General features: G+C 39.7%; 1 protein-coding gene across 3 annotated transcripts; it reads left to right on the top strand.

Moving 5' to 3' along the window:
- The first annotated feature begins 343 nt into the window (after window positions 1-343).
- On the top strand, window positions 344-24,868 carry ppp2r5ca (protein phosphatase 2, regulatory subunit B', gamma a). Of its 3 annotated transcripts, XM_026151847.2 has the most exons (16): window positions 344-546; window positions 642-707; window positions 1,734-1,884; window positions 15,564-15,763; window positions 18,309-18,419; window positions 18,541-18,633; window positions 18,801-18,931; window positions 19,016-19,075; window positions 19,312-19,420; window positions 19,663-19,716; window positions 19,899-20,069; window positions 20,168-20,295; window positions 20,674-20,775; window positions 20,941-21,013; window positions 22,385-22,501; window positions 24,314-24,638. In XM_026151847.2, exons 1-16 carry the CDS (start codon window positions 391-393, stop codon window positions 24,446-24,448), a joined length of 1,857 nt encoding a protein of 618 aa, XP_026007632.2. In that variant the 5' UTR covers window positions 344-390; the 3' UTR covers window positions 24,449-24,638. The 3 variants fall into 3 exon arrangements, with proteins under 3 accessions (XP_026007632.2, XP_026007629.1, XP_026007630.1); XM_026151844.2 differs by lacking the exons at window positions 344-546; window positions 642-707; window positions 1,734-1,884 and adding an exon at window positions 8,792-9,333; XM_026151845.2 differs by lacking the exons at window positions 344-546; window positions 642-707; window positions 1,734-1,884; window positions 22,385-22,501 and adding an exon at window positions 8,792-9,333 and having other exon boundaries at window positions 24,314-24,868.
- Window positions 24,869-25,456: the final 588 nt, after the last annotated feature.

Here is a 25,456-nt window from a genome sequence, read left to right as displayed (position 1 = left end):
TGGGCATAAATTGAAGAAACAAGTGCGCTTAATTATTATTTTTTATTTGTTATATGCTGTTTTCCAAAGCAAGAGATTGATTGTACTGACTGGATCCTACAGCAACTTTAGCCAAATCACTTAAAGAGCACACGGGGAGAGAGAGCTACCTCCGGTTTTCCATGTACAGCCCTGCCCTCTTGTGGCGGTGGTCCACTTTTACAAGCGACACCGGAGACACATCATTCGTTTAGGGCTGGAAAGTGCAGCTATGACCAGAGTAAGTTGGGTGTTGACAGCGGACATAGACCGTATTTGTTTCAGTTGTTAACTACATCTCTACAAAGGGTGAGTAGTGCTGTGCAGCCGTCGTAGAAATAGGATGACTGCTTGCGGCTCCGACTTAGTCACATGGTGTTTGAATGGTCAGTCGTGGAAGCCTCATTATTAGTGTATACGAGCAGACGTGTTTTAACCAGGAGCCTGCTGTCAGTGTGTGGCCACACTTTCACTGCTGACACTGGGGATTCCCATGTCAGCATGCCTCACAAGAGCAAAAAAGAAAAGGTAAAGTGGACTTGGATAGGAATGCTGAATATTTGTATTCATGTATCTGTTTCTTTCTTTCTTTCTTTTTATTAATTCCCATGCTCACTCTTTAGGACTCCTCCAAATCTGGAAGATCCAAGAAATCTGGGAGTAAAAATGGGCCTGCAGGCGACCAGGACGTAAGTTTTTTTAAACTTCTCACTGTCCAGCGAGGATCTAAAGTTAAGGTTACTGAGCATTTGTTACTACATGGATCTAATGTCTGTAGGCCAAAACTTTTATTTTCTCTGATACTTTTACTTATTGTTTATTTATGTGTGAATGTGTGCGTGAATGGGTGGATGACTGGATATGTAAAGCGCTTTGGGGTCCTTAGGGACTAGTAAAGCGCTATATAAATACAGGCCATTTACCATTTACCATTTTATGCAATTCTTTGTACTAATTGTGTTCAAATGCTTTACCAGCATTAATAAGTGACAAAGAGGAGGTTTTCTGTTGATTTATGAGTTTTCAGACGTCATGCATATCATATGCATCATGAGCACATATTATAACGCTATCTTGACTACAACTGCTTTTACTGCTTTCTGTGAGCGTTGCATTTGTGTTCTTCAAGTATAATGGCTTTTTGTCCTCGTGAAATTCAGGCAAACCTACTCATGTGACCTGTGGCATGATCTTATGACTTTATTTTCTTTGGAAAATGCTTGCATTCAATCCCTATTTTTACCCCCACTGTGCCCTGTTTGACTTCTGCATGTAATACCAGCCATCGTCGTGGCTATTTTTGTCCTTGTCATTTGTACATCGGTGATGTTGAGTGGAGTTCGGAAAAGATCTGATTGATTGACTCCTGGACCTGCTGTGTGTTCCCATTGACAGCTGTATCCTTTCCATCTATGTTCAATTATTCTATCCACTGAGGTCCATCACAATCTCTGTCAGCAGATGCAGTACAGCACACCGCCGGCTGTGATCAGGTTGCTTAATTGAGAATCGCCCGATCTGATTCAGAAAGGAACTTGAGCCTTAACTGCAACACCCTCGCCCCTTCTACTCCCTCTCCCCCTCCCCCTCCCTTGGACTCTGCAGTGACACTTGAGAAAAATAATTCCTGTGCCATTTCCTTCGGGGCAGGAACTACCTTTCCCTACCTTGCTCTAGTAACAAGAGCCCTTCCTCTATGACTCTTATTTCTGCAGGGCTCCAATAAGAAAGTGCCTCCTGCAACTCAGCTGATGAGGGTAAAGCAGCCAGTGTCACAATCGGCCGTCAAGAGGGAGAAGAGGTTCAGCACTTCCTTTTTCCCCCTCAGTGCTAACAGAGAACTACACAAGCTACCCGAGCTAGCCGGTATGCCTCCTTCAGTATACAGTATCCCAAAAAGGAGCTGTCTTTCTTTTCTTCCTGTCTTCTACAAATGCAGCTCAACTACAGTTCGCTTATATGCAGAGATAAGCTACACTTCTTCTGGAAAACACAAGCTGACCTTTATCTTAGATTGCACGTTTGGCCATTATGGATGAAGGGAATCATATTAACAATTCATAGCCTTGGTGGATCCTCATAACCATCTTTTTAACCTTGAGGTCTCACTACATAATTTATATCTAAGCAGACTGCCCATCAGCTTTATCTGTAATGCAAATGATGTGCAATCAGCTGTATCTGCAATCGTACCTGGAAGAAACAGATATTACCCACCATGGAGGGCTCATGTAAGATAACACTGAACGAATGGACTGAAAGAATCTTTGAATCTGGGCCACTGGATAACAATAAAAAAAAGAAAGCTCCAAATCAAACATTTAACGTAAGCTTGAGCATGGCCCGTAATGTTAATCGTGTCAGATAAACAATGTTGCATAAGCTAATGTTATAACACAGCCCGGCCAAGCCATGTGGATAACTGCGATGGGAGACTTGTACTTGTTTCAGTGTCAGTTTAGTATTAATATTAAACAAACCAGCAAACAGACACCTGTAATTATAGCAAGCATGTTCCACTGTCAGTTTGCCAATTTACAGCATTGACTGATTCAGTTGGTACATAGTGCACGGATGCTGACTCTGAATTAGGTTGAGGTTTGAACATTTGCATCAATCTTTCATGGCTTCTTTCTTTACACCCCACATTACAGACAGGATTTGGCCTAAGTGGTTTCCTGTAAACTATACCCAGCTATGCTTTGTTCTCATACCTGGATGAGGTGGGTGACACTACAAAGGAACAATAGAGGCGTGCAGCACAGACAGGGGTGGAGTGAGACACGCACACGGTTGGCAGAGTGTGGCAGTTTATCTAATGATAATTTGAAAAGTAATAATTAGCTTTGTGTTTCTGTTACTGAATGTTCTCTTGAACCCTGCAGTGAGGTGATCTGATGGCTGCAAATCAATAAAGCTGTCTGATGACTGTGAAAATTACATAAGTCATATTGATGGCACTGAATACACATTGGACATGTATTGGGAGTTTTTTAATAATAATAATAATAAAAAAAATAATAATAATAGAAGAAGAAGAATACATTTAATGGGATTATACAATTAAAACAGCAAACCTGAAATATACCATGACAGAGCATAGCTTAGCAGTTAGTTAAAAGTAGTATTTAAAGTTGTATCATAAATAAATTCAATAAAACAAACAGAATATGGCTAAGGCTAATATGGCTATGGTTTCAATCAAAGTGAATAAACTTGTTTAAAAAGTTTGAAGAGCAGTCTTAAATTATATCAATGAGTCCAGCGCATGAATGTGAGGAGGTAGAGAGTTCCACATGTAGCTTAAAGAAATGGCCCGAACACCCACGTTTCTGAGATTTAATGAGAGTTCTTGCAAATAAACCTGCTCATGAAAACCAGATCAGTGACATCTGCAGGGCAGAGACTAAAGAACTTTAAATGTTAACGTGAATATTAATGGAAATGCTAAAAGATATATGTACATGTTACACCTTCACTTACCGGTACATGAACTTGATTGGGATTATTATTGTTCACATTTTCATTGCAGATTTTTTAAACCAAGTTATTAATCAATGAATGAAAAAAAATAAGTGAGTACCACCCACACACTTTATTAATTACTGACTTACTCTGAGCAGGAGCTCACTGTGAAGGTCTTTCATTAGGACAATGTGCAGGAGCTTAGCCGAGGTTAGGTTGATATTCTTCACTGTTATTGGAAAGTATTTAAATGTTTTCTTCTATATTACTATATTATAAGATATGCCCCAAGATTACACTGAATCCCAATAAATTCACACAGTAATCAAATACATAAAAATAGACAGCTACAAACTACAGACAAAACTACTTTAGTCCTGTATGTATTTTGTTTGTGTGTGTATGCTTTTGAGAGTAATGAAAAGTGAAACATGTTACAAGTCTACAAAGGTCATGCATGTGTTAGAGCTGCTGCATATATGAAAGTTTTTGTCTGTTTCTTTCTTACATGGAGTGCAACCGTGGGTTCACATGGTCTCATTTGGTGAGATGGACAAAATCTTGTCAGTAGGACAACGTTGCATGTTTAATGAAGGCGAGTAAACAGCAAGTTGCTCCAGGTGTTAGTAAAACATTTAGTAGTAGCTTTGTGTTTCAGAAGCCTCTTGCACAGATGGCCCAGTCTGTGCTGCCACCTTTTGACTGAAAATGAAAGAGCTGTTATTTTGGGAGCTGTAATGTTGAGATTTTTCATTGAATTCTAGCATAATCTCAAGTCTTACTGCCCTATGGCTGACTGTACATTGAGAATAAGACAAGTAGCATTATTCAAATAGATTTCTTTTTCAACAAACGAATTACTTTTTGTATGACTTCACTGGACTTGTGACTCTAAAAAGGTGTAAATAGTATATCTGTTGAGTAAAAGACAATTTTTGTATGTGTGTCACCAAGTGCAACAATATGGCTTACTGTTGTGTTTTTAACACTTTTGTACAACAGTGGAGGAAGTAGGGGGGAGGCATAATGTATAATTGACCCATCAGACATGTTAATAGGATAAATTGTGCTGTGGGTTTTGAGTGGGAGTTTTAACAGTGAACTAATACGCTAGATCTCAGAAACCAGAAGTATTTCCCATAGAGTAACAGTGGTATTTGAAGCTTTTGAGTATGTCCAATTTGCAAGAAGTAAGTGGCAGCTTTCAGTAAATACTGGTTCCCGTTGTCATGGCTGTGGAATGTAATGGCACCTCTTGGAGAGGCTTTGGCCCCTGAGAGAGAGAACAACAAGAATAAAAACTGCAATACACTTGGCCTGCCTCGCCTCTGCCTTTGCTTTAATTGCTTAATATGTTCCTCTGTGTCACTGGGTGCTTCTTTTCAGTGAGTTTTAATTCACACTGTAATGAGGTGCAGAGAACCCAAAGCAAACTTACTGTTGTACCTGCTAATGCAGAAATTACTTGCCAAGAGAAATTTTTACCTATTAAAATAATGAAGACATTTATTTTTCAGTTATAAGTGAAGCAATATACAGTGTTGTGCAAAACTCTTGAGGCATATATTTTGCTAGAAAAATGAGAAAAAGGTGTCGCGATTGATTGAAATATGTGCAAACATACATGGAATTTCAGTACATAAGGCAAATACAGAGTTTGTACAATTCTATTAAACTTGAAAGTGAATATTTGGTGTGACCACCTTTATTCTTCAATGCAGCCTGAACTCTCTTAGGCAGCTTTCTTGTCATTTCTTAAAGTAGTCTTCAGGAATTGTTCTGCAGGCTTCTTGAAGGACTTTCAAAGCTCTTCTTTGAATGTTGGCTGCCTTTTGTTCGGTTCTCTGCCAAGATGATCCCACACTGCTTCATTAATGTTAAGGTTCAGGCTCTGAGGAGGACAGTTCATGACTGATAATGTACCATTGTGTGCTTTTACTGCACTGAGAGTGTGTTTGTCAGATTAAGAAATTAGACTGTTGCCACTCAGACGCTTCCAACATCACTGGCTGGCATGCAGCCCCAAACCATGACAGAGCCTGAATGCATACTAACAATAATTTGAACCAAAAATGTCAAATTTCATCACTGTTGCCACTCATTTTGAGTCCAGTTCTTGTGTAATTTGGTGTACCTCTGCCTTTTCTCCTTGTTCTTTTCCTTAAGAATGGCTTATTGACAGCCTCCCTTCCACTAAGACCATTCCTGATCAAGCTTTAGGGAACAGTAAATGGATCAACTAAAGAACCAGATGCATTTATCCCATCTTGTGTCAGGCCTTTGCTTCATCTACTGTAGACAGTTTTTAAGCCATTTTGCTTCTGTGATCCATTTATTCAGTTTCCTCAAAATTTTTAAGGACACATTGCACAGCCTTGCGAGATATGCCAAAGATAAGATAAGATAACCTTTATTAGTCCCACACGTGGGAAATTTGTTTTGTCACAGCAGGAAGTGGACAGTGCAAAAGTTATGAAGCAAAAATTAGAATACAATAAGAATAAATACAGTACACAACTGTACAGAATAGAATAAAATAAAATACTATACACAGTAGAATAAAATAGAATAAAATATACAATAAGATAAAAATAGAATACAAATGCTATATACAACTGAGTAAAAATACAACGATGCCAGAGAAGATTATTGCACTTAGTGTTATTGCACATGTGTGGATGTGTGTGTTTGATCAGTTAAAGTCTTTATTGTGGAGTCTGACAGCAGTGGGGAGGAAATACCTGCGAAATCTCTCTGTCCCACACCGTGGGTGCCGCAGTCTCCCACTGAAGGAGCTGCTCAGTGCTGTCACAGTCTGCTGCATGGGGTGGGAGATGTTGTCCAACAGTGATGACAGCTTAGCCGCCATTCTCCTGTCACTCACCACCTCCACTGGGTCCAGAGGGCATCCTAGAACAGAGCTGGCCCTTCGGATCAGCCTGTTCAGTCTCTTCTTGTCCCCGGCAGAGATGACCAGAGACCACACCGTAAAAGATAGCTAAGGCCACCACAGAGTCATAGAAGGTCTTCAGGAGTGGACCCTCCACTCCAAACAACCTGAGTCTCCGCAGCAGGTACAGCCTGCTCTGCCCTTTCCTGTAGAGGGCGTCTGAGTTATGAGTCCAGTCCAGTCTGTTGTTCAGATGAACACCAAGGTACCTGTAGCTGTCCACAGCCTCGATGTCCATACCTTGGATATTCAGTGGTTGCAGTGGAGGATGTTTGTGCCTGCGGAAGTCTACCACCAGCTCCTTGGTTTTACTGGCGTTGATCTGGAGGTAGTTCAGCTGGCACCAGTCCACAAAGTCTTGGGTCAGTCCTCTGTACTCTTTGTCGTCCCCATCAGTGATGAGGCCAACTATTGCAGAGTCATCAGAGAACTTCTGCAGGAAGCTCTGGGTGGAGTTGTGGGAAAAGTCTGCAGTGTAGATGGTGAAGAGGAACGGAGCCAGAACCGTTCCCTTTGGGGCCTCCGTACTGCAGACGACCCTGTCCGACACACAGCCCTGAGTTCTCACATACTGTGGTCGGGTCAGTGAGGTAGTCCAAAATCCAGGTAGTGAGGTGATGGGCCACTCCAGAGTTCTCCAGCTTGTCCTTCAGAACCGAGGGAAGAATAGCGTTGAAGGCACTGGAGAAATCAAAGAACATGATTCTCACAGTGCTTCCAGCGGTCTCCAGGTGAGCGAGGGAACGATGTAGGAGGTGAATGACGGCATCATCCGCTCCAATGCCAGGCTGGTAGGCAAACTGAAGTGGGTCCAGTGATGAGCTTGTTAGGCGCCGAAGCTGAGCCAGGACCAACCGCTCCAGGGTCTTCATCAGGTGGGATGTCAGAGCCACCGGCCTGTAGCTGTTGAGGTCCTTGGGGCGTGAAGTCTTTGGCACTGGTACAACACAGGGTGTTTTGCTAAGTTGTCTGTTATGTGTGGGGACAACTCTTTTTCATCCCTTGTGTTAGGGGCTTTTTTTATGCTTGAATGATTCATAGGTCAGTGCTAAGTGGCTTAGTGAAAAAACATGACCATTCCTTTGAAAATGGTCCTTTGAAAAAACTTTGAAAGACCTTCAAAATGCCCGAAGAACTATTTTTCAAGACCACTGTAAAAGTAACAAAGTCTCTCTCATTGGAAGCAAAATATACGTGTCTTTTAAATAAAACATTTTTGTGCAACAAATGTCCTTTAGAGTAAATCCATTTTCTTCTATGTTTGCTTAATTGTGATTTGTACATTATTTGAACGTGTCCAACATTCATTAAGTGGCATCAGGATGGGACGAACACTGACTAATAAGAGATTCAGGATAGCTGGAACATACTGTACATCTTGGCCTTTTTGTTGGACTCTTCATTAAATTCCAATTAATTGTCTGACTATGTCCATTGTTGCAACACAGCACGGTCCCTTTGTTTTTAAATGACTGTGAAAATGGCTTTGTGAAGCCCTTTCTGTTATGAAAAGCCTAGTCTGTCTTGTGGTGTGAATGTGGTTTCACTGTGTCCTCTGATAAATCACATGAAAAGCAGGACAGCCTCTTCATTATGTAAAGATGAAATGCAGATTAATCATTCAGTGTCTGCAAGAATTACTTGTGCTGAAGTAAACATTCCCAAAGTAATTATTCACAAACAAAAACATTTGTCACGTTATTAACAGTAACTGAAGAAATAAGCATAGCCGACTACTACATTTTACAGATTAATGTAGAACATGGCATACTCAGATATGTAGTATTTATCTCATATTTCTAATTAACTTTAACATTTGTCTGATCAGGTAAATTGTGAGACAGGAAACCACTGCTGTTTGGAGTTTCTATTCTGTGTCTCTATGCATTTAATTTTCTGTGTTCTCGCTTTCATTTCCTGCTTACAGCTAATTGTACTAAGAATGCCGGCATCACTCACAACATAATGCTGTATGTCCTGCCATTGCTCAGAACAGTGTGGGATTCGTAAGGCACTTTCACAAAGTATGTCAGGCACCAACTAAATTTTATTGTAGCTTCATCTTATTTATATTTATTTGATTTCACATTGTTTTACATGCTATAAATGGGTCTTTCATCTTGTGTGCAGTGCCTCCACTGGCTCTCTGTGGCTCTTCTTGCTGGAGACCACTGTTGTTTCAACCCTGAGCCGTCCAGGTCTCAGTTCTCATGTGGTTTCCGCTTGTCTGTGTTGCTCATTGAATCCAGAGACTTTAGCCCCCACCTGACCCTCTTCTCCAGCTCCCTTTGATAAAGAACCAAGGAGAAATGACAGGAGGAAACAATGAAAGACTTTGAAGATTGAGCCAGGGCCTCTCTCTCTCTCTCTCAGAGTAAGTTATTTCCAGCTGCTTATCCTAAGTCAGATTATGCCAAACCCGCTGCTAATGGCTGAACTGTAGAAAAGATTCAAGTTAATCTGATCTAAGATCTGTAGCAGGGCCTGCTTTGCAGAGCGTCACAGGAGAGCAGTGAGTGGAAAGGAGGAGCAAAACCAAAAAATAAAAAAAATAAAAAATCCGACGTATGACCCACCTCCTATGCAAGCTCTCATCCAATCATCTCCCTTCTCTCGAAGCAGTCCTCGTCTCGATTGAGCCAGAGCAACATGGACTCAGCCAATCAGCTGGCTCCTTCGCTGTTTACGTCACTACCTAGCCAGTTCCCTCCAGCGGCACAGAGCTTCATTTTCTGATCTGCTTTTGTGCTAAAATGGAGGCTGGCCTCTCGCCCTGAGTGGAATCGCCTTCCTGGTTGAGGTTTAGATGTTGACATGCAATAAATCTGGAGACAGGATGGTTGTGGATGCACCCAATTCCAATGGGCCGTTTCAGCCGGTGGCTCTTGTGCACTTCAGAGGTATGTAAGGACAAATTATTCTTCCTGTATTGTCCTATGGAAATTAAGAAGAGCGAGAGAGAGATGTGTGTTGCTGCGCTCCTGTTCCCCTTCACTGGCCTGGCTAGTCAGCCGTTTAGTGTACGCTTATTGCGTCTTAGTTTTAGAAAGCGAGCGGTTTTATCGGAGAAGCAGTCGTTGCTTTTTAATGTTTCGGTGGTTAGCCGTGAGATCCGGGAGCTACATAAAAAAAATCTGGTTTTAGTAGCTAGCTGCCCATCCCCCCGCCAAGCTAGTGATGTCAAAGGAAGTGAGGTCATAGCCTAGGGAAGGGTCTCTTCTTTAGTTTTTCTTGTGTTTGGATGTAATTGTGTATTTCTGGGTTTGTTGTGCAGCTGGTAATCGCTGTCCGTAAGGCAGAGATAAGTGGAAGTCAGCTATTGTATGATGGCTTCACCTTCTCGGTGACTCTTAACTGGCCTAGTGTATTCTGTCATCTTATAGTGAGTGGGCTATAGGCAGCCACTGCTCTGCAGCAGGCTGCAACCCCTTTCTCCAGCTCCCCCACCCCTTTCCCTTGTTACCGGCTTGCCAGTGGCATGCTTAAAGGCAACCTTTTGCTCAAAACAAGAAATTCAAAACAGAAGGCATCTCACGGGTGCACGTCGTGTAAACAAAACACTGTGACCCAGCCATTTTTGTCAGAGCATAGCAGCAATATTTTAGGATTACAACATCGGACTCTGCCTCTTAATGCCTGTACAATGTATTCAGTCATGTCTGAAAGGGCCAGCCTGTTACCACTGTACTCCGGGTGCAGCCCAGCGTTAGATGAAGCCTTAGGCAATTATTGATTACTCTCTATTGAGCCAAAGAGGCAAATGCCTTGAATGACAACAGTGTTGTGGTACAATCGGGCTTTCTTTCTCATTCTGTTTCTTCTCTTTGTGAGTCCATCGTTCCAGCCGTGTTCAGATCAAACATCTCTTATCCCAGCATTTGCAAATTTAATCCCGATCCAGCTGAAACTGATTGCCATTCACGCTTGGCATATGAATGAATCAGGCTAATTGCTGTGTTTCAATTCAGTTCTTCCTCTTGCGTTTTTTTGTGAGATACTTATTCTGTTACTAAACAAAAAACGTATTTACACTTGTATAGGTGTGTAAATGCATATGGTGACTCATCTCGGGGATAGACTTGAAGACTTGCATCTATGTTTGCCTAGTCTTAGAAGATTAACTGAGCCTTCCACGCACTACACTACAAGTATTGTTAGCAGAGCAAATGCATTCACACTATACTTTGACACAGTTAGCTGAACAATGGTAAATTAGGCACTCCACCAGTACTTTGACAGAAATGTGGGTTTATGTGCTTAGTTTGTGAAAAATAAGCCCAAAGTAAACAAATGAAATGTGTGATGATACATTTTGTCTCTCAAATATTCTGAAAACATGAACATGGTGCTCGATCCAAAGCTATGTTTCGTCAGACATTATTTAAACAGCAAGCGCTGAGACGCACTCCTCGCCATTATTAGTCACAGTGGAAGCTCGAGCTATAAATGTGTCTCAAGGGTGTCAATGATGCATATCTTTTAACTGTTACCAAACAATAAAAGGGACCTTCATCCGGGTGCTGCACTTGACAGCATCTATATCATGGATGTATTTTTAGGTGTTGCCTACAACCCATTCAAATTTGTTGAAATGGTAGAAAGTGGCCAAACTGGCTCCTCCTACACTGTCACACCTATGACACAGTTTCTTTCTGTGGTGCTATAAATAGTAATTGGTCAGTGTTTACATTGATCATATCGTACCGTCAATAAGGCAGGTTGCCAAACCCGTCCCGGCTTCAGACTAGCAGCTGTTCATTTGACCCATTTACAGAGGAAACCGTATTGACTATGGCTCCAATGTGACTCCCACTTATTTATTATCTTGGATTGAATTGAGGGGTATTAAGATAAATCTTTCTCTGTTCTCCACAAAACATGATGCTTGGGCTTGTGTGTTCATGCACATGCTTCTTCCCACCTAAGGCTTCTATGAGTTATATTAATAGAAGTCACACTATGGTTAACATCATTTTTGAGACCACAACACTGGGCCTTTTTATGTGTTACACAACAACGTGGTTTGTACATTAGGAGTGCACAGAAACTTTACAGTATAGACAGACAGACAGGCTTATGTAATCCGGTTGTTCAGTGATGACGCAACGAATCCTACTTCCGGGTCTAAAGTAGTCTGCGTTTAATATGGCTTTTGTGTTGTTAACATGTTTAATGTTATGTATTTTCTTCTATTTGATCTCAAAAAGCTCCTAAAACAGTCAGTGATCCCTGTTGACCTCCCTCGGCTTTTATTACCGCTAATCATTTATTTAAGCTCAGTTTTTAAAACCTTAGGATGTAACTACAGCCCAGACCATGCAGCAGTATATGAATGACTAACTTCGTATTGTGGATGGATTATCTCAGTTGTTCTCCTGGCTGAAGTTTGGTCCTTTTACAGCATCCTGCCATGCGATTACATTTGTTCCTGACCACCGAGAAAACTCACGTTAACTTTTATCGAGTGGAAAAAAAGTTAGCTTGTTTATATTATGCTAACATAGCTATGTCGCTAGCGGTCACGTAGCAAATCATTATATACCAGCTAGCCCAACTTCAGTAACCCTACAAACGTCACTGCTGTTTAGTTTTCTGTCTTCATTTATGCTGGAAGTGATAGCAGAGCTGTACGTTTTAATTTGTATCCAAAACCCTGCAGTCAGGACATGCTATATTGTATTTAGATAGAAGCTAGCGAGCTAACTCCCTGCTAACTTCTAACTCCGTTAAATGTCATAAATTCCGTTTTCATGGATGCCTGGATGCTAAACTCAATTGTTACACCTGGTAGAGCAGAACGCTGATCATTTTATTAAAGATGAAAGACTTTAGACAGTTTTTCAACTCTCAGTAATGCCATAGTGATCGTTTGATATATGGACCTGCAGCGGAGTTTAGACCCAGACACGGCTAGTGACGTCAGACTGAACAACCGGATAGGAGTGCCACAAGCCTGGCAACTCATCCCTGGACAGCTTTGTGTCCTGCAGGTCCAATTACCAAATATGTTACAACACAGTTCTTATAGGCTATAGATAGAAATGGTTCACTTAAGGACTTTGGTGCTTAAAAAGATAATAAATGTTAATTTAAGCCTTCTTACAGTTCCACTTATCTCAGATTGGGAGTTTAAAATGCTGCTCCTCAAGTTTAGTCTACAGGCTTTTTTCTAAAAAAAAAAAAAAAAAAAAACCGCTGTGTCAACTTTGGGAAATGGTTTTCACCTGCTTTTGACGGGATAATGAAAAAAGATGTATATCTTGGATGAAGCTCTCATTCCTTGTTATTTCCATTGACAGCCCCGTCGACTGCCAAATCTTTATGGAAGTGGCTGATAATGGCTGTGCACACACTTGCCCTCTCCTCTGGAATTCCCAATCTGTTACTGTCATCATGATAAATTGGCCAACTTGAAACTGACACTGCAGAAGTGTGTGTGTGTATTTGTGTGTCCGAGCCAAGTCTCCATTATGTCTGAATAGAAGATCTCTCTTCTTACCTAGAATCTGCCTGTTTGCAAGAATGTGACACACACAGGCTTTGTGTGCACGCGTGCATGTGCACCATCCTCTATAGTGTGCTGTTGACTTAGTCGCTCTTTGTGTAGGTTCAGTAAAAGTAGGGCAAAGCTGAATATGTTTAGCTGTTTCCTCCTAAGTGTCTATCGAGTCGCAATGATTGCCTGCTTGTTTGTTTATTTGCTAATTAATTGAATTGTAATTAAAAACGAGATGGAAAAACATAATGAGACCAGATGGAATTAATTAATCTCAGAATAATATGATTATATGTTGATTTCAAGTAACCAGTTTGCAGTGCTCAGTTTAGTGTTATCAGCTGGTAGCTGGTTGGTGCATATGCACACCTTTTTCTCATTTTAGTCCTCTGCTAAATTCATAAATCATAATTTGCCTCACAACCTAATTTGCTTATCTCAGTAATAGTAAGCTCTAAGCCCACAAGTTGCAGTACACTCATGGAAGACAAATGGGATTCCCCCCTCCCCCCCCTCCCGTTGCTGTGCATATATATGATGTACCTCTAGTCACCCATAGCATCATCAGCCTCCCCCAGTGCAGGCTGCATCCAAGTCTTAAGTGCCAGCCCTCAGTCAAGGCTTCACCTTCACTGATTAGTTCTTTTTAGGCTTGTCAGCATATATGGTGTATTTTGGGGGCATGGGGGTATTTTAAGGTGCATTTATTTGTTTGTTGAAAAAGTTGGACACTTAACTCATTCACTGCCATTGACGTCTATAGCCGTCAATGGCAGTGAATGAGTCAATGGGTTTAACTCATTCACTGCCAATGGCTGGCAGTGAATGAGTTAAATAATGTTAAGTCACATTTATGAATCCCTGACTTCTTGTTCAAGTTCACTTCAACAACAACATTTAACTATCATGGTTCTGAAAAAAAAAGAAAAAAAAAGAGCTCCAGAAACAACCACACAAGCAGGGAAGGAATACGACAACACCACATAGAAAAGACAGATCAGGGATCTTGGGTTTGAACAGAGGACTGTGTTACTGCAAGTTGCTCATCGTGTATATTAAATTAGACTGCATTAAACTTCATACTCAAAAAAATACTATTTGTGATGCCACATGGGGTTACAAAAAAAGACTAAATTAAGAGGCAAAAGTTTTTTTTAAAAAGGACTTATGAGAGACAGACCACATTTTAGGCAAATAATTATTTTTTTGCTGTTATTTAACATTTATTTATTAGTGTTGCACATGGGCATTATGAAATCTGAGTTGTTGTTTTTTCTTTTGGTACAAAACACATTAAACTAAATGTAAAAGCTTTCTGAATATGAAGGCTGTAAGTTCTTCTCAAGCTGTTGCATCATGCCAGACTAGTTTGCTGCCTAGCTTCAACAGTAATAAACGGTCACTTTATTATTAGCCATAGCCACTAGTCGCTGCCTTAATGATAGAGGCAGCTCATGTGAGTAATAGCTAATAGTTAAATGGTTAATTTTAATGTATCCACCACCCCGATAATGTTTAGTACTTAAGTGTTGTTGAAATGGAAGCTTTACTGACCTCTCAAATTATTTTAGAGCCCAGGCTGTCGGTCTTTAAGATGCTTCACCCAGTTATGCTAATATTCAGTGTTCAGCTGCTAGTGGGGGCGGAGCTTTGTGCCTCCCTGACTGCAGCATTGCTGTATGTCAGCTGGAGGAAGCAAAGATGCCACTATTGGCATCAGTAAGGTTGCAAGTGAATATCTAATACCACTGTAAGTTTTAGTAACTAGGTATGTTTATTTTATTTATTTATTTATGTATTGCTACTGTAGATGCCTACAATATTTAAAAAAATACAGTTCTGTTTTCAGAATTTTGGTCTGCATTTATGGTTTTTGGATAAGCAGCTGGTTTCTGTTGGCATTGGGGTTTTGTGAAGACTTTTCTTCAGTTCTGACTTTCAAAGGTAACATTAAACATCATAAAAGAGGAAAAGAAATGGGCTACATCAAAGTTGTGTCAAGTAACTACATAATTATGGTGTCACTATGTGTTATTACTGCACCCCATGAGCAGGTAGCACTGAAAATGGTTATTTCCTCCTTGGGTTTTCATGTGTGAAGTGTGCACTTTGGCAAAGGTTGTTTGTTTGTAAGCCTGTGCTCTTGAGCTCAGCTGGAATCAAAGCAAAACAGAGAGTCCTCAAACCACCATGGACAAATGTAATGACTAGCTAAGGTTCCTTTAGACATCTCTCAGTGTGTGTGAAATGGTTAGTGTGACCATTCACCTAGTTCCCAAATCCTTCTCCCTCTATCCTCCATCCTGTCTTTTCTGCTCTGCTCTGTTAGCCTAACCATCTTAGTCTTTCTCTCAGCGCCCTCAGTTTTCGTGACTCATTTGCTACTCTTCACTTTGTTGCCATTTTACATGTTGCAGTTTTAGCTGTCATCCTTGACAGATAAACCGCCTCCCTTCCTTTCTCTTGTGACCCCCTCACTCACCCTCATACGTCTCCTTTCTTCTATATTCTCAACCACTTTATTTCATCACCACTTTTCAGCCTTCAACACTCGTTCAGTTGTCCCAAGACTCTTCTCCCTCTGCCTTTTCTTCACCCACCTAATTTTTTCCTCCCCTCTCCATGTTTCTTTAGATGTGGCCCCTGCGGAACAGGAGAAGCTCTTCATCCAGAAGCTGCGACAGTGCTGCGTTCTTTTTGACTTCCTGTCTGACCCACTGAGTGACCTGAAATGGAAGGAAGTGAAGCGGGCGGCTCTAAGCGAAATGGTGGAGTACATTACCCACAACAGGAACGTCATCACAGAGCCCATCTACCCGGAGGTGGTTCACATGGTCAGTAGAGCTGAAGGGAGTTAGGTTTGTCCCTAATGCTAAAGATGAGGCAGAAACTTGGGCTAAAAATATTGATACTCTGCTAATGTTTCCAATAAGATTTCAGTGGAGCGTTTGTGTAGTACATCATGTTTTTTTTTGTTTTTTTTGGTTTTTTTTTTTTTGAATCCATCCGGGTTTTAAATGTTTTTTACGGAGGCTTCTTCCAGTATTTGTTTTTCCAGATAGGAAACTGAAAGGTTTTTTCTTTTCTTTTGTTTTTTTACTGATGACTTAGTAAAAAACGAGCAATGTGAGGTTTTTTAACACTATAAAATATATATATAAAGAAAGCATCCTAAGTTGAAGGCGTAAATTTGAGTTTTTGCTTTCTTCTAGTATTAACTTTGCATTACTGATGTGTAAGCCTTTTCTAAACAAGAAAATCTCTTCTCATCACTTGTATGAGTTTTTTTTTTCTTCTAAAAGAATGAAGTAGGTTAAAGCCACTGGGAATGAGAGAGAAAAGGCACATGAAAGCTCTTACATTAAAAGGGGTCTTTTCCAGCAGAGGACTTTCTCTTGGCACACAGAGGGATGCATTTTATATTTTCAGGAGCTACAGCGGTTTGTTTAGGAAGTAATGAAAGAATGGCCTTCTCATTTTTTGCGGCAGCAACTTAACCTTTAAAAAGAATCAAAGTAAAACAAGATTGTTATGACAGGAGGAATTGTGCTAACTAGAGATGCACTAATTGATCAGTAAGTAAGTGAGCACCACACATATTCGATTCCATGCGGATCCACCACATCCTGAGATTTGCCTGCCCAGAAATGTTATTGCACGTCACGCCACCGCAGACAACAACTGTTGTCATTTTGCTTGATAGCATTATGCCAAACACGTAATCTACATGTTTGTTTACGCAATCCACTTCCTCCTGAAAGCAAAATGTAACATGTAAAGACCTGCATTGTACGTGGTTACATTATAGGGTTAATGTATTCACCAGTAATCGGCCATTATTTGTAACCTTTTCCTTATTTCTACAGGCGTGCCAATCTGTATATTTATTCAGCGGGTTGGTGGTCTAATGTCTATTTGACTTGTACCCAATTTCAGTTAAATTAACCGTTTATTAGTTCATATTGTGCAATGTGACAGGTCCCGGGTTCAACTTCCGGAGGAGCCCCCAAATATGTTATGGCCTATCTAGGGGTGGCCAGACCACAAAATAAAGCTGTTTCATCCTAGGCTCATCCCAATCAGCAGACCTTTTATCACTTGCCCAGTGCTGTTCGCCTGTCCACCTAGGGATGGACTGCCTTTTTGTTTGATTATAGTTTTGTCATGGTTTTTCTTAGTTGGGGAGGCAAGTTGCTATCATTTGGTTTAATAACGAGTCAACATATTGTAAATAAACCATTATCAAACTTTACCACAATTGGTAAAGTTTGATAATGATTTATTAAACATCATTATCAGATTTCTGATAATGATGTTGCTGCTTGTGGTCTGACGAGGATGGATCACCCTTATGTTGTGGTCTGGCCACCCCTAGACGGGCCATAACACTGCTCATTAAGTCCTCATTGTTTGATGTACATGAAAGAGCTGAACATAACATGGAAACACCATTGTCAGCCAGCTCATTTGTCTGAATGAAGGCCCTGTTGAGTTGTCGGTGTTTTATGATAAATATGAATTTAAATTAAATTGTTTATGATGGAAACAATATAATTGTGAATTATTGTATCCAGTTGCGTTCATCTGTTCACGTCAACAATAAAGCATTTAACTCGGTTAAATGGAGCATAAAAACAAAACAGAATATTTGAGTTTTACGCTCACTTGTTGTTTGAGAGAATAAAGCTCAGTTGTTTCATGAGTTTTATAACTTTGTTCCCATTTTGAAAAGATTACCTGTAATGTTCAGAAATGCATATAGAGGTTACATAAAATGCAGTGCCCTCTTTTTATTTGTGGCTTTTGTTCTTGTTTTTTTTTTTTTTTTTTTCCCCTCGTCTTTTTTCTCTTTTTCATCTTAAAATGAAGAAAGTGCCCTTGGTTAATGGTTGAAGTGCAGTGCAGCACAGCACAGTGCAGACAGTCTATCTACCTTGTAGCCTGTCTTTTCTAACAAGGCACTCAGTGTTTTAGTAGGCCACCTGCACTGTCCCATGATCTGCTTTGTGGGGAAGAAGCCCACAGGGGAGTCAGTTGACACTGAGAGACCAGAAACACAAGATACTTGGATTATTGTGGGCTAAACCCTTGGGGCCCAATTACAAGGACAAAGCTACCATTACCTAGAAGGAAAACATATTTTATGGTCAATCAGTCTTTTTTTCTTTTTTATTTATTTGAAATATCTTTTATAACTATGTTTAGTTTAACGGTGGGCAATATTTTATGTCAAAAATATCTCTTTATTATCCTAAAGTTGTAGTTCATATCGTTCCCTAACAAAACGACAAATGGAAGTCTGCTTAAATTGCATGCAGTCATTTACAGTAAACATAAACATTTACAGTAAGCTATCGTTTTCCTTTTTACTTGTTTCAGTTTGCTGTGAATATGTTTCGAACGTTGCCTCCATCATCCAACCCAACTGGAGCAGAGTTTGATCCTGAAGAGGATGAGCCAACACTTGAAGCTGCTTGGCCTCACCTCCAGGTTGACATTTTATTCATTCAGTTTTCTACACACAAGTCGAAAAACGTTTATTTCTAACCTAGAAGACACTCAGAGATTGATTATAATGTGCTTGCATATATTCTGCTTTTGTCTGTTGCAGCTCGTCTATGAATTTTTCCTTAGGTTTTTAGAATCGCCGGACTTCCAGCCAAACATAGCGAAGAAATACATCGACCAGAAGTTTGTTATGCAGGTAAAAAAGAGGGCCTAATATTTTTTTCACGGAACTCTGAAAATCTATCATGTGGTTAAAAATAAATCATGAGAATGGTAGTAACCAAAAAGTTTGTAAAGCAAAATAAATAATAATAATAATAATATTAATAATAATATTAACATTTCACTTTTCATCTCTCAAAGCTCCTAGAACTATTTGACAGTGAGGATCCCAGAGAGAGAGACTTTCTCAAGACCACCCTCCACAGGATCTATGGAAAGTTCCTGGGGCTGAGAGCATACATCAGAAAACAGATCAATAACATTTTTTATAGGTGAGTTCATTTTGGATAAGCTAATTGCTCCTTTATCAAGAGTTTGTTTATTGCTACTGAACAAGTCTGAACTTGTTCTTACAGGTTTATCTATGAGACAGAGCACCATAACGGTATAGCTGAACTACTGGAAATACTTGGAAGGTATGGCGCTGGTGTGCGAGCTTTGGCTTTCATAATAAGCACAAGGTGTCCTTGTGCTTATTATGAAATCTGAGTTGTTGTTTTTTATTTTAGTACAAAACACATTAAACTAAATGTAAAAGCTTTCTGAATATGAAGGCTGTAAGTTCTTCTCAAGCTGTTGCATCATGCCAGACAGTGTTTTAGATGTTCTAATGATTCTTTAATGGGTTTTTCTTTTTTTCCCTCTTTGACAGCATAATCAATGGATTTGCCTTACCACTAAAAGAAGAGCACAAGATTTTCCTGTTGAAGGTTTTATTGCCTCTGCACAAAGTCAAATCACTCAGTGTCTACCATCCACAGGTAAGCCATACAAGCTTTTTTTAATATTTTTAATTAAAACTTTTTAAAAAAATATTTACGTATACATATTTTCTTGTCCTTATATGATTTGTGTAGAGACTCCTCTTTTCATGAGAGCAGCAGGTCATTCAGTCACTACATGTCTCAGCCAGTCGACTCGTGTCCCCTTTCCTTTTAATTTGCTTGTGCATTGGTTCAGATACTTTGACTGTCCAATGAATGTATTTGTTTGTGAATTGCAGCTGGCCTACTGCGTGGTGCAGTTTTTGGAGAAGGACAGCACTCTAACTGAGCCGGTATGTCTAATAAAAACATGCTAGGGTAGTTCTCATTTAGCTTTATGCTGTTTGTCGAAACTTTGTAATTTATGCGCCTGTTTGATTTTTACACTGTGATGCCTTGTTTTTATTTCAGTGTATTTTCCTTATTTTTAAGCTCAAATCTGCTATCTGTTTATTCTTCCTGATTGGTTATTTAGGTGGTAATGGCTCTACTAAAGTACTGGCCGAAGACTCACAGCCCCAAGGAAGTGATGTTCCTCAATGAGCTGGAGGAGATCTTGGATGTTATTGAGCCCTCTGAGTTTGTTAAGGTGCAAGAGCCTCTCTTCAGACAGCTGGCCAAATGTGTTTCAAGCCCCCACTTTCAGGTACCGGATGGATAATCACAATTTTCATAACCCTGCAAAGAAGTGCTTAAGTTGTAGTGGCTGTGACTCCTAAAAAACACTGTATATGTTCTCTTTAGGTGGCCGAGAGAGCTCTGTACTACTGGAACAACGAGTACATCATGAGCCTGATCAGCGACAACGCAGCAAAGATTCTGCCAATTATGTTCCCCGCTTTGTACCGCAACTCAAAAACCCACTGGAACAAGTAAGCTGCATCTCGTGTGGAGATGGTTCTGTGTGTACTTTTGATTACACATAACATCAATCTGACATGATGCCTGGCACAGTAGTTCACATATTTCCCTCAGTTACTTTTCATCTGCTGAACTTTCATATCTCAACTCTATTCACATCACTCTAGACTCAAATTAAAACTGGCTTAAAGGGCACGTAATCCCTATATATGTTTGCACTCATTCTGTCAATATGCTTCATTTAATGCCACCTGTTTAAAATGTATGTTTTAAATTTTAAGTCTGTCTGTAGTAATAATTTTAGGTTTGATCCTCCAGGGCAAAAGTGACCTTTACACAAATGCTGCTGCTCTTATTTGACTCTCAATACCTATTCCTTGTGTTCATAGGACCATCCACGGCCTCATCTACAACGCTCTGAAGCTTTTCATGGAGATGAATCAAAAGCTCTTTGATGATTGCACACAGCAGTACAGGGCTGAGAAAAACAAGTAAGCATCAAAGTCTCATCTTCCTTCAGTCTTTTAAACCGATGCTGAAGTGGGGCATAATTACAGTAAGCCTTAATGCTGCAGATGAATTGTTGTGTTGGATTTCACATTAATCAGAGGATTGGAACCGTTTAGTGACAGATGGGTTGGTGCTTTGTTAAACAGGGAAAAGGCAAAGTCAAAAGAACGCGAAGAGGCTTGGCTCAAGATTGAGAACCTCGCCAAATCAAATCCACAGGTGAGCAGTATGTGAAGTTATTTAAGCACAATCCCTTCTTAACTGTTTGTGAGTCTGTTTGTGTGTCAAACTATATGATATGCACTCCTGACCCTAACTGTTTGGACAGATAGTCTCTGTGCTGAAGTGCTGCCGGTAAATTGGTAAATAAATAATAATAAATTCAAGGACCAGATTCAGTCTCATAATATGCAACTGAAGTCAAAATGCATAATATGGCTTAAAAACAAATGCTACATATGTTTTCCTCATAAAGAACTAAGGCCAGGTTGTCCTTTTAAACCCCTAGCATTTTTTGTAAAAATAATGGTTTTGATTGAGTGAATGGACTGTTTTAAAACAGTCAAATACAATGTTCTTTCTGTGCTAGTGCATACACACTCCAATTAAGCCAATTCATTGGAATTTATTTTACCATCTCTGATGTCATTACCGAAATACAGAGCCTAAAGGAAAAACTGAAAATGTGTAAAACTGTCCAAATACTTGGGTCCAGGTGTGTTTTCTGCGTGTCCTGTGTGTAAAATTGTGTTGCTGAATTGTAGTTTCCTTTCTGTTCTTTCCTGTTGAGGTTTTGTTTAGTGGTATTTGTTTAAAACCCAGCTTAGAGATTCATTTTTCCCTCCCTAGTAATACCACTAGTAACAGTGGAAAGATCTTTGAGGAACAGTGTGTAGTTGTGGTGAATGGTTGAATTGGGAATTTCTATCCTTCTACGAGAGATCTAAAAACTATGGGAGTCATTTTAATTTGGCTAGAAATGTGGTGTTAGGAATCCAAAATAATTTCTTTAAAACTAAAATCAGCATGAAATACGATGGTGTTTCGTTGTTAGGCGTCATTAAAGGAATATTTCAGCATTCAAGTGTAAAAATTGATATCACTTTTATACCTTTAGACTAAACTGGGAACTAAAACTAGCATCTGATTACATTAGCTTAGCATAAGACTGGCTAGCGGTTTCATGCTAAGGTAGTTGCTACAAGCACCTGCTAGCTGTAGCTTATTTACAACATAGCCATGAGAGCTGGTATTAATATGAATGAGTATATTTCCCAGATACACTCAGCAAAAACGTAACATTTCCACCCCAAAGAGCACGACTTGGCTTCATTGTGCTTCAGGTACAATCAAATATTTAGTTTAGTATCTTTTTTTTTTTTTTAATTTTCTAAATCTGATACAATATTTTTCATATTTCCTTAGTAAAAACTCAAATTTCTAAAATCATTACTTAATGTTTTCAATCATTTTGATTCCGACACACTCTTATTCCTTTTCTAAATCATTCACTGACTTTTGGATTAATTCTTCTTTGCATGCAACTGAAAGTCTTTTCTCCATTCTTTTTGTTTCTTTTTTTCATCATAGTTCTCTATCTATGTTCATTCCTCTGACCTCAATAGTCCTGTAGCAATGGAGACGGATGTCCCTTTGATAGAAGATGTTCAGAGGTTAAAAAAGACAGTTGAGGAGGGCGCAACTCAGGTAAACCTGACTTTCTCTCTGTCTCTTTTTCCCCTTAAAATTACCAAATACTTTAAACACAACTAGCTACAGATAGCAGTTTTATTCATTATTACTATTGCAACTCCAATTCAATAAAAGTTGGGAAACTGTAAAATGCAGATAAACCCATTTTTTATTTGCGGTAGAGCACAAAAAATATTAAGTATTTACACTCAAGAAATATAATGTTAAGAAAATTTTTATTTTTTTTTATTTGATGGTAGACATCATTCATCTCAGACAGTTGGGAGAGGGCCATGTTTAACACTCTGTAGCCCCTCCCTTTTTTTTTTCTTTTTTCTTTTTTTTTTTAAACTGTAAATGTGAGGTGACCCCGTTAATGGACTTTCAGGAGAGGAATGTTGTCCCATTATTGTGCCTTATAGGATTCCAGCTACTGTCCTGGGTCTTTTTTGTCTTTTCCTTTTTTTGTGTGTTTGTTTGTCTTTTTGTTTCATGGTGCACCAAATGTTTTCAGTTGGTGAAACGTTTAGGCTGCAGGCAGGCCAGTTCAGCTTCTACTATGAGCTGCGGTTGTATTCGAATGCAGTATGTGGTTTAACATTGTCTTGCTGAAATATGCAAGGCCTTTACTGAAAGACATATTCTGAATCTGACCACTTGTTACTCTTTTAACATTGAGATTGCCTTTTCACATGTGCAAGCTGTTCTCTAAAAAGAATGTCACATTTCGATCTGTCTGACCATAGAGCAGTTTTCTGGTTTTGGTCCAGAGAAGACCATAGTATTTCTTGATCATGTTCACATATGGCTTCTTCTTTGCATGATAAAGCTTTAATCTGCATTTGCGGCTGGCACGGAGAACTGTGTTCACAGACGGTGAATTGTAGAAGTGTCCCTGAGCTCATGCACTGATTTTCATGGCAGGGTCATGTTTGTTTTTAACGAAGTGCTGCTTGAGGGGTCAAAAGATCCCAGGCATCCAGTGTTGATCTTCAGACATGTCCCTCGCACACAGAGAGTTCTCCAGATTCTGTGAATCTTTTGGTGGTATACACTATAAATGATGAGATCTCCAAGGTCTTCACAATTTTACAACGAGGACAATTATCCTGAGATTGTTCACAATTTTTAGATGCAGTTTTTTGCAGATGTGCCCATCTTTATTTCTAAAAACAAAACAAAAAAAACAACCCTCTCTGTTAGAGGCTTTTTTTTTTTTTTTTTAATGCTCAGTCATGTTACTGATCTGTTTCCAATTAACCCAGTTAGCTGCTAAATGTTCCTTCAGCTGTTTCTTTTGAAGCACCACTAAGTTTCTAGCCTTTTGTTGCCCTCTCCCAACTTTTTGAGGTGTTGCTGCCATCAAATTAAAAACAAGTCACTTTTTTTTTCTTTTCTTAGCATTATCCTTTTTTTTTCCATTTGATATGTTTTCTATAGTCTACTGTGAGTGAAATGTGAGATCAGCAACATTACATTGTTAGCTACAATAGACTACTGGAAAGTGTGTGTGTGTGTGTGTGTGTGTGTGTGTGTGTGTGTGTGTGTGTGTGTGTGTGTGTGTGTGTGTGTGTGTGTGTGTGTGTGTGTGTGTGTGTGTGTGTGTGTGTGTGTGTGTGTGTGTGTTGTGATGGTAGTTTAGAGTTCAGTATTATGCAAATGACTAAAAACTGTGTAAAGTATATTGCATTAAATCTTAACTCAGCTATTGTGTAGTTTGTAACTTGGATCATGATATCTGTCGCTGTCCTGAAGATTATTTAATAATCCTGAAAATAAAAATGAGCCCAACTTTTCGGCTATTGTTCTTTTCTGTTATTCGAACAGTTGCAGCATGAGCAGCGGAAAGAGCGACCCATGATGCGACGCAAATCGGAGTTGCCTCAGGATATCTACACCACAAAAGCCTTGGAGTCCCACCGCAGAGCTGAAGACATGTTGACCACCCACGATGGACTCTAGGTCCCACAATCTGCTGGCTCTTGGTTCAACTAACCCTCCTACACTCTACAGCCATGGACATCTTTTATGCCCGGGTGCCAGAGTTACACTGGTGATCCAAGCTGGGCTTTCCATCCCTCCTGTCAGTCCCCTCCCCCAGAATACTTAGTTTTCCTTATTCCTGCTGCTCCAGCACAGAAAACCTGTATCCACCTCCCTCCAATTTCTGCTTTCTCAGGTTTTTTTTTTTTTTTTTTTTCCTTTATTTGAAGAGGAGTAGTAGTATATGTGTGTGACTTTTAGACTCGTATTTTCTCATCATTTTCCTCATTTGTTCACCTTCCATTCTCCTCTCACGTCACGGTGCGCTCACTGTAAATGTGGAACCTGAGAGTACAGACAGCACAACACAGGTTCTTCATTCCTTCTTACAAATGTGTTCACAATGGATGGATACAAAAAATTAGGAACTGCCTGACTAAACGTCTGAGGATCGTCTCTTAGTCTTTTCTTTGTTTTCTTTCAAAGGGAACAAAAACAGACCCGATTGGTTCAGATAGAAGATGCAACTTTCTGTTACCTGTTGTATGTTTTCTTTATTTTTGCTGTAACACGCATCTTGTCAGTGCCAAGACTGTTGTGTTCTGTTCGATCCATGTTTGTATCTGTGACTTTAACAGGGACACCTGACGTTGTTTCCAGTCACTGGTGTTTTGGGGTTTGTTTGTTTTTTTTATTTGTTGTTGTTGTTTTGGTTTCTTTTTCCACTTAAGACCAAACTGAGGCCTGTCCTTAGCCTTGCAATCTCCCGAAAAGATGGATAGTAAAGACTTAGTTGTCCTGTGGACATCTTGACACTTTTCATTTATTGTTTTGTGCCATATGCCGTTCTTTTGTATGCTTGCTAATTGACATTCATTGGCAATATTTAAAAAAACAAAACAAAAGCAAAACAAAAAAACAGACCATGGTGAAGCCTACAGTTCAAACAATGGTACTGCATGAAAATTGTGTATTTGCTGCCTATAT

This window comes from Astatotilapia calliptera, chromosome 19, assembly GCF_964374335.1.
Source record: "Astatotilapia calliptera chromosome 19, fAstCal68.1, whole genome shotgun sequence".
In the NCBI taxonomy this organism is placed as follows: Eukaryota; Metazoa; Chordata; class Actinopteri; order Cichliformes; family Cichlidae; genus Astatotilapia; species Astatotilapia calliptera.
Note: the sequence above shows the minus strand (reverse complement) of the source record. Positions and strands in the feature narration are given on the sequence as shown.

Coding starts and splice junctions, on each gene's coding strand:
- ppp2r5ca (XM_026151847.2), top strand. CDS start 391: ATGGTGTTTGAATGGTCAGTCGTGGAAGCCTCATTATTAGTGTATACG. Junction 15,764..18,308: donor ACCCGGAGGTGGTTCACATG/GTCAGTAGAGCT, acceptor TACTTGTTTCAG/TTTGCTGTGAATATGTTTCG. Junction 19,076..19,311: donor CTACTGGAAATACTTGGAAG/GTATGGCGCTGG, acceptor CCTCTTTGACAG/CATAATCAATGGATTTGCCT.